General features: G+C 35.3%; 1 protein-coding gene across 3 annotated transcripts; it reads right to left on the bottom strand.

The window, feature by feature from the left end:
• Nucleotides 1-1,874: 1,874 nt before the first annotated feature.
• Nucleotides 1,875-4,448, bottom strand: LOC113316916. Of its 3 annotated transcripts, none has more exons than XR_003343083.1 (6): nucleotides 4,311-4,448; nucleotides 3,645-3,780; nucleotides 3,088-3,194; nucleotides 2,847-2,975; nucleotides 2,667-2,769; nucleotides 1,875-2,228 (listed from the first exon to the last, which is right to left on the bottom strand). XR_003343083.1 is itself a non-coding variant. In XM_026565078.1 (6 exons), exons 3-6 carry the CDS (start codon nucleotides 3,132-3,134, stop codon nucleotides 2,092-2,094), a joined length of 447 nt encoding a protein of 148 aa, XP_026420863.1. In that variant the 5' UTR covers nucleotides 3,135-3,194; nucleotides 3,645-3,780; nucleotides 4,311-4,448; the 3' UTR covers nucleotides 1,875-2,091. The 3 variants fall into 3 exon arrangements, 2 of the variants coding, with proteins under 2 accessions (XP_026420863.1, XP_026420865.1); XM_026565078.1 differs by having other exon boundaries at nucleotides 3,057-3,194; XM_026565080.1 differs by lacking the exon at nucleotides 3,645-3,780 and having other exon boundaries at nucleotides 3,057-3,194; nucleotides 4,311-4,424.
• Nucleotides 4,449-7,810: the final 3,362 nt, after the last annotated feature.

Raw genomic sequence — 7,810 nt, 5'->3', positions numbered from 1 at the left:
GCTGATAATGTAAGCTTGTTGTATTCAGATGAAAGTTATAAGATTGGAATAAACAATAAGGGTACGTACCCGTCCTTATTGGAACCTGCTACGGATTCTACTGGAAACTCTCATAATGCCAGTGACTTGCTTGCTTCTGAACTCGAACAATTTGTTCTGCTCAAGGACTTCAACCCCACAAGTCCAAAAGCTTGCTTCTCAACTCGAAAGGTTTGACTTAAAAGGTTATTAAAAACAGTCCTTCTTTTGGACCGACGAAACCAAACCAGCTCAAAACTGCCGGACACAATTTTTTCGTTTTTGCGAGTCCCAATGGGTCCGTGCCATCGGAAGACTGCATAGATGGGTTTGTGTCTGGCGGCTTTGAGCTGGTTTTTTCAGCTCCGTATGTAAAGAATTTTTGTATTAAAAAACACGTTGGGCATAATATGGGCTCTTTAACGAGGCCTGCTCATTGGCATTAACAGACGGATTTTTCAGCTTGAAGTAATCATAAGGTTAAGTGAAAATTATTTAATCCCACAATTAAGATATGGGACGCGAACCGGAAGAAATTGGAGAAAGGTGATTGATGTCGAACACCCAATCAAGAGTAATAGGGAATATGGTATTTCAACTCTGGATAAGTCAATAATTAGTCTCATTATCTATGATCATCACAAGCTTTAAGAAAATCATGCATACACGGTTTATAATTCCATCTGGTTTGAGTTGCTAAATTTTAGAATTGTAATTGCTGTTTTTATGCATGGGAAAGCCGATGGATCTGACAGATGCATCGAAGAAAAGAAAGTAGAACTGAGGCCCTATTTTTGTCAATGAACTGAAACAACTTGAGCAGAAGGCAATATTAATGGGGACAATATAGACGTCAACATAAAACACGTCAATGTATACGGATTCCCTAATGAGGCCTGCTCGTTGATCTTGAAGAAGTAGAACATGGCAATACGGTCTAAAAAACGAACGGGATTTAACACTACTAATCTCCAATTGGCAATGGATTGGATGCTCATTCTATAGTCCTACATGGGCTATCAGCCATTTGCTTTCAGCATAATGATCACTGCCCTGGTAGTGGTAGGGCTCCGCTCGGTGAGCCTCGCTGATGAGCCTCTCCATCGATTGTTGATTGGTTTCTTTTTTTCTTTTTCAACCATTCGCATTATTCGGTTTTCGTGCTAGTGCTCCGCTTTGCGAGCCTCGCTGATGAGCCTCGCCATCCATTTTTGATTTTTCTTTTTTTGCAACCATTCGTATTATTCTGTTTTCGTGCTAGTGCTCCGTTCTGCGAGCCTCGCTGATGAGCCTCTCTGTCCATGGTTTGACGTCTTTTTTTTATTAAAAAGGGAAGAAAAGAGGCTCTCAACCCTTTAGCCCTTGCTCTTAGCAATGCAGAAATCTCTTCTTTCTTTTATTCTTATGCAAATCCAAATTTTCAACCATTAGTAACGCAGAAATCTCTTTTTTCCTTGTGCAAATAAGAGAGATTGCTCTTGGTGCCTAAGCAGATTTTTGCCATTTTTTTTTTGCATTTAGAGGAGAGAAGTGAAGAGTACAATCACAATGAGATAGCAGCAGCATCTCTACTTTGTAAACTAGGAGTAGCTTTAGCTATCTCAGCTGTTGGATTTCTTTGTCATTTGGCGAGAAATGTGATGTTATATGCACCCCTTTATGTGGTTGTCATGTCCAAGTAAGAATGTACTATCTTTCTTTATTTTTATGGAATGAAATGGTTATTTTATTTACTTTTTATGTTTTTTTTTTTCTGAGACAAATTACATAATTTATTTATTTATACAAAATATCTCAATGGGCCTTCACCTCCAGCCCCATAAGAATCAAAATATTTGAAATTTCGTTCCCCTATATTCACTATTATGGTTCAGTAAAATTAAATTACTAGGCATATCCATTGGACTGACATGAGGTACAAAATGCTATGAAGGAATGACAAATAATGTAACTTATGTAAGACGATTAAGAGGAGCCTCTTAAGCCCAATGAAGTGTGATCTATAGAGAAAATTGAGAGCAGATTACAAACAAATTTAACAGTTCTTGGAAACATGAGTTAGCTGATTGAAAGTTATGATTTTTGTTTCCTCACAAGTAAATATGGTGGAAGAAAAGATGGAACAATGCATGCAACCCCTAAACATACAAACACCAGCACTCCAACCCAGACATCTTTGTGTGGGATCCCAAGTAAGAGCTCATCACAAACTGTATAAAATGTCAATCAACCGCAATAATCAATCACTAGAATACAGATGTTATGAATGAGTAAATGACTATTAAATACTATTTGTATCGAATGCGGGAACCAAGTTATGAGATCAATATGTATTCCAAAAAAAAAAAAAAGTGTTCTGCTTATATGATACTATCAGAGAAGTTGGTGGAAATGACACCCAAATAAGGTCCATATCAAAGGACCTATCTCAGATTTTTTCCAGTTTATTATGCGGAATTTGGTTATACAGGCACCAGAAGGGCAAATAAAACTTGAGGATATTCGTAACTTCATAGGTCATGACTATCTTGATTGAACTAACTGGCGGCCAGATGTTTGAATTTGTGCAGTTGAATTGGTTATTGTAGTATCATAAGGATATAATAGAGAATAAACTAGAGCAGTAAAAAATAAGAAACTGACGGTACCTATGTTAAATAAGACTAGTTCCCTCTCATTTACGCCAGGAATTGCAACAACTCCAGCAGGCTCCACAGATACAAAAACATATTTCTCACTTTGATCCAAACTCTGCATTAAATATATATTTCATAAAAATACAATAGAAATCATGCTTTCTCAACTGTTATTGCAATTTTTATTCGAACCTGGTGGTCAGGAATATCGTTACTGTGAGCATTAAAAATCAGTTTCTCTGCGTTGAGTAATCGTCTGTTCCAGTTGTGCTCAATATATGATTTGTCTCTTATCAGTTGAATGGAAAAGCTGGCGGGAATCTGTTGTCATTCAGTAGCCCAAGTGAATTTCCATGAATAAATTTTTGATAAAAAAATCATCAAAAGAAAGAGTACACATACAGAAGCTGGATATAATATCTTCACTTCATACCAAGTTGATGATTTGAGTCCATTCAATCGGTACAGGCGAGAACCCATTTGCAAAGGTAAGGTTTCACGCAAAGCTCCTCCCCCACATTCAGGACTTTGCTATAAACCCTGCAAGTTATCGCTCAAACGTTAGGACTTTCGTACCAAATTACACACCATAAACCCATCAAGATGCCAAAACCATGTGATATCCTTCAATGATCTGGAAGTGTGCATGCCTGCATGCGTGCAAAGTCTATAAATTCGATAATTCAACTTTCACCAGAGAGCATACTGTTACCCAAGATGTAACTGCAAATCTAGGTAGACCACAAATTTATTTATTTAATTTTGTTTTGATACAATAGACCACAAAAATTGATGTCAATTATCTTGTATTCTTTGTTAATTTATGTTTTAAGCATCATAACTAATAGAATCATAGAATTGCGACGAATATGGAGCACAGATTTTTCATTGTTATGCAAATTTGTTCCACCTTAAGCTCTAAAAATTGATTCTGTATGGACAGATCAAGACCTAGTAGCATCATAGAATCTCAAAAAGAAAAACACTTACATTTTTTCTTGGTCAACAGATACAGCACCGATGACAGAACCACAAACGTATAGCAGCAAAATCACATTATAGGCTAACAATCGACCCATCACAGTAGTATGTTTAATCGTATCAATACAAAACTTCCGGATGCCCACTATCAAAAGAAAACAAGACAGAAAAAGGAGACATTGTAAATAAATCTCATTAACGGAGATCAAAAGAACCAAACTAATATATACCAAAATTGACAATTAACCACAAATGTTGGGGAATTCTTGATCAGTTTAGCTAATATGTTAGGTTTAGATCATTTGTAGAGCAAGACCTGGGAGCTCAAAAAATGAAGAAACTTTGTTGTTTCCTGAAACCACTTAATTCCATATAATTTGATTTCTAACTACGTTTTGATTTGAAACCTTTCTCCAAAATCGATTTCTTTGAGGATTTTTAACAAACAACACTACTGCAAATTATCAAAGTCACAGCAGAGGTTAACAACCATGATGCCCACAATCAATCTATTCAAACCCCTAACCCCAAAAATGACAATCCCAAAAACAAAGAGAAACACACATAAGATGATATTGATTACCTAAAGAGTATATACAATTAGTAAACTACCAACAATTGTTACTGACCAAAAACCACAGTACACTTATAAAAGATTTTAAGTTTGAAACAAACCAGTAATTGATTAAACAAGTCCTGCTTCATCAAGTATGCTCACACTCTTCTTGGCTCTTTAAATCAAACCCATCTCTTAATTTCTAATGAATTTTCGTTTCTAGTGATGGTAGACTGAAATGAATATATGCATCTGGTGGTAAAGGTTAAAAAGGTGAGATTTTGAAGTGGGCTTTGGGCTTTCGAGGAGGTGTTTTTCTTTTTCTCTTTTTTGATAAACAAAAATAAAATAAAAAAGAAAACCTTGTTTCGAGGCATACAAAATCATTTTCCTATATAGGATGAGTTTATAAGTAGGATGAGTTTGAAAGGGGTGTCTTAATAAAGTGGGTGGATTACTAAGTTACCCTTAATTATTTTAAATTATTTAAATACCATCCGCCTAAAATTAAAACATTGCTAAAGGGCCCATGCCCATGCCCATGGATGTGTGGTCCAAAACGTGAGTCTTTTGGTTTTCCCTTCTCCATGTATACAAACATATGATATCCATATAACCACATAACTCTTATCAATGGAATCTCTCTCTTTCTCTACCTCTTTCCCTGTTATATCCTACTGCAAAACGTTATCATGCACGAAGCTGTACCTCAGAGCTATATGGGATCGATTGATTTTTTTTTTCTTTTTCTACATGGATGATTTCCATCAACGCTGGAATCAAATAAGATGTTGGATTTTTTTTCTGTTTCCTGTTTTTGATTTTGGCATATACATTGGGTATACTAAATCTGCGGCGAAAATTGATTTGATCATGAACTAGGGATTATTTCGACTAATCATTTGTAATCAGAAATTATTTTGATTTATTATCTTTCATACTGTGCAAGTACTAATCAGGAGATAACCTTAATCTTCATTGATTAATCTTAATCTTAATCAGGAGATTTAGAAGATCCGCGAAAGATCTGGTTGTTTGCTTTCTCGCCAATCTGGGAAAGCAAGCCTTTTCGTTTTCTCATGAGTCTGTGAAAGAAATGCAACTCGGTCCGACCCGGTCAATTTGGTCCGACCCAACTCAATCCGTCCTAATTCAGTCTGACTTATCCGACTCGGTCAGATCCAGCCGACCCGACGCAACTTAGTCCTGTCATGTCCTATCCAGTTTTATGGATTTGAGGTATGTAACTAAAGACCGAATATTCGTTGGGTTTATTTGTTTGTTTTTAGAACATGCCTAGTTTTGTTTATACTTGTCTTAAGATAAGTTAACAGCGTATAAACAGTCAATTTAAATTATGATTGTTGATCTCGATCATTAAGAATTTTGGTCTTAATGCTATTTTATTCTGTTGAATATGATATTGGCTATAGTTGAACGGTGTCTTTTTTCAATTGGTTGTACCAACTCTAATGTATTTATTTAGGGTTTAGAAGTATTTGGACCATTATTGTGTGCTTGATATTGTCTCCCCAAATTTGAATGTTTCGTGAAATGTAATCCACGTGCTAGATTATTAAAAAGTCAGTAGTTTCAAAACAATTTCAAATAAAATCACTTGTATCCCAATTTTTGTGGAAGAACACACAAAAGATGATATGGGTTAGAAAATTTTCATTTCTCTACTTCATCCATGATACTAAAGAACTAGTATATGTTGAAGTACGACAACAAGAGAACTATCTTTAGTAATATATTCAACCTAAAGTACGTGGTTGACATGTGTAGTGAGATTCTCTTGGCCTGTTGAGATAAAGAAATTTCTCAAATTAAACTTAATGTAGCAAAATTAAAAATGGAAAGAACCCCAAAGTAATGGAGGTTAGACGTGCCACTCATGTAAAGCATGTGAAAAGGGACATATATATCATGAGACAAAAATGTAATTTTTTTGCCCAGCAGTAATGACACCAAAGTACAGGTATCAATTGAACATGGGATAAAGCTAAGATGTAATTCTAGCTCTCACCAAAGAGTTGGGAATGGATCTTCTTACCGGCATTGGTACAAGCAATGTAATGCATGTACCATAGTAACACCCAATTTCCATAGGAAAGTCATAATTTAGACATCAACTTTAATGACAAGAAGCACTTTTCCTGGCCAATTAACTATTTAATTGAACTAGATCCAATATCTGCGCGTATGGAATGAAAAGTACACCATTCCCAAGAAACAAAAATTCTTTAAAGCATTTGAGATATATCTGGATGAAACGTAACATATATTCGCTCTAAAGTAATTGAGTTGAATCTCACTTTTGTTACTAATAAGGCCACACCACTTATTTAATATCTCAAGACTCAATGTCTAAAAGATAGTAGTTTCCCTCCCACCATCTTAAGGAATTTAAACTAGTTGTTGAACTATTTCCTTATAATGTGGCTACGAGGATTGGATCATCGAGAGCAGCACTGCTCAAAATTTGTTTTCGAGATTGAACAAAGACGTTACAAAATCTCTAGATGTACCGAGAGATAATCACACCTTTTTAAATTCCAAAGAAACCCATGAAAATAGATATCATGTGGAACCTCCCAATGATGAGAATGTAATTGATTGCATCTTTTATAGTCTCTAATATATTTGGAAGGAAATATATTTTAGAGAAACTAATGAGTCAACTAGTGAAATGTAAATCACTATAGTATTTGGATTATTGAATCCATATTGATTCCGACGATGAAATGTTGGGAATTGACTCATACAAACTTTGACATAACCATAAAGGCACTTTGGTAGTGACATGATGTTTTTTTTTGAAAGGACTCATACGTACATCACTGTGTTTGAGTGGACGAGACAACGGGAAAAAATATTGACATAAGGCAAAGTAATGGCATATCTCTCAATAAAATAAGTGTTTTCTAAAGTACTAGATGCACAACCGACCCCCCCCCCCCTTCCCATTATACTTTTAAATAAGAAAGTATATCACTCATTTTACAAAGTTTTCAGTAAAACAGGATCGAGACCATCCTAAGATGCAAATGGTAAACAATCCATATTACAAAGATAACAAGGTGAAATTTAGAAAAATATTCATGGGAAATGTGGACCATTTAAGTGACTTATGGTTCTGGTGAATGTTTTGACATTTTGAACTAGTTATAGTTCCCAAGAAATTTGCGTTTAAAAACTCCAAGCACATATTACACAATACAAATTGCAAAAGCTCACCACCCTTATTAATGCTAGAGAATTTACATCAAAAGGACTTGATGAATATTGCATGTTTAATAGGATCAATATAGAGCATCTTATACCCAATGGTCTCGCAGAGGCTACCATCAAAGGTTACAGATGGTGCCTAAGGAATAGGTTATGCGTACCAACCTATCTTTTATTTCTTTGGGGACATGCAATATTACATGCATCTTACTTGATTCATTTTTAGAACCCAATATTAGTCAACCTTTTATGTGTACCAGTTGGTAACTGGATTTAAGCCTGACATTCGTGTTCTTACGCATTTTTTTGTTTCACTATATATGTGCCATTACGACTCCACATCGTACTATGATGGGTCTTCAAAATTGTTAAGTAGTTATGTTGGAAA

Source organism: Papaver somniferum, chromosome 10, assembly GCF_003573695.1.
Source record: "Papaver somniferum cultivar HN1 chromosome 10, ASM357369v1, whole genome shotgun sequence".
NCBI lineage: Eukaryota > Viridiplantae > Streptophyta > Magnoliopsida > Ranunculales > Papaveraceae > Papaver > Papaver somniferum.
This window is presented reverse-complemented; position numbering and strand designations above follow the sequence as displayed.

What these genes read in the sequence shown, in the direction of transcription:
- LOC113316916 (XM_026565078.1), bottom strand. Translation starts at nt 3,134, where the DNA reads ATGGGTTCTCGCCTGTACCGATTGAATGGACTCAAATCATCAACTTGG. An exon ending in AGATATTATATCCAGCTTCT is followed by an intron (nt 2,976 to 3,056) that starts GTATGTGTACTC and finishes GAATGACAACAG; the next exon opens with ATTCCCGCCAGCTTTTCCAT. An exon ending in ACTAGTCTTATTTAACATAG is followed by an intron (nt 2,229 to 2,666) that starts GTACCGTCAGTT and finishes CATTTTATACAG; the next exon opens with TTTGTGATGAGCTCTTACTT.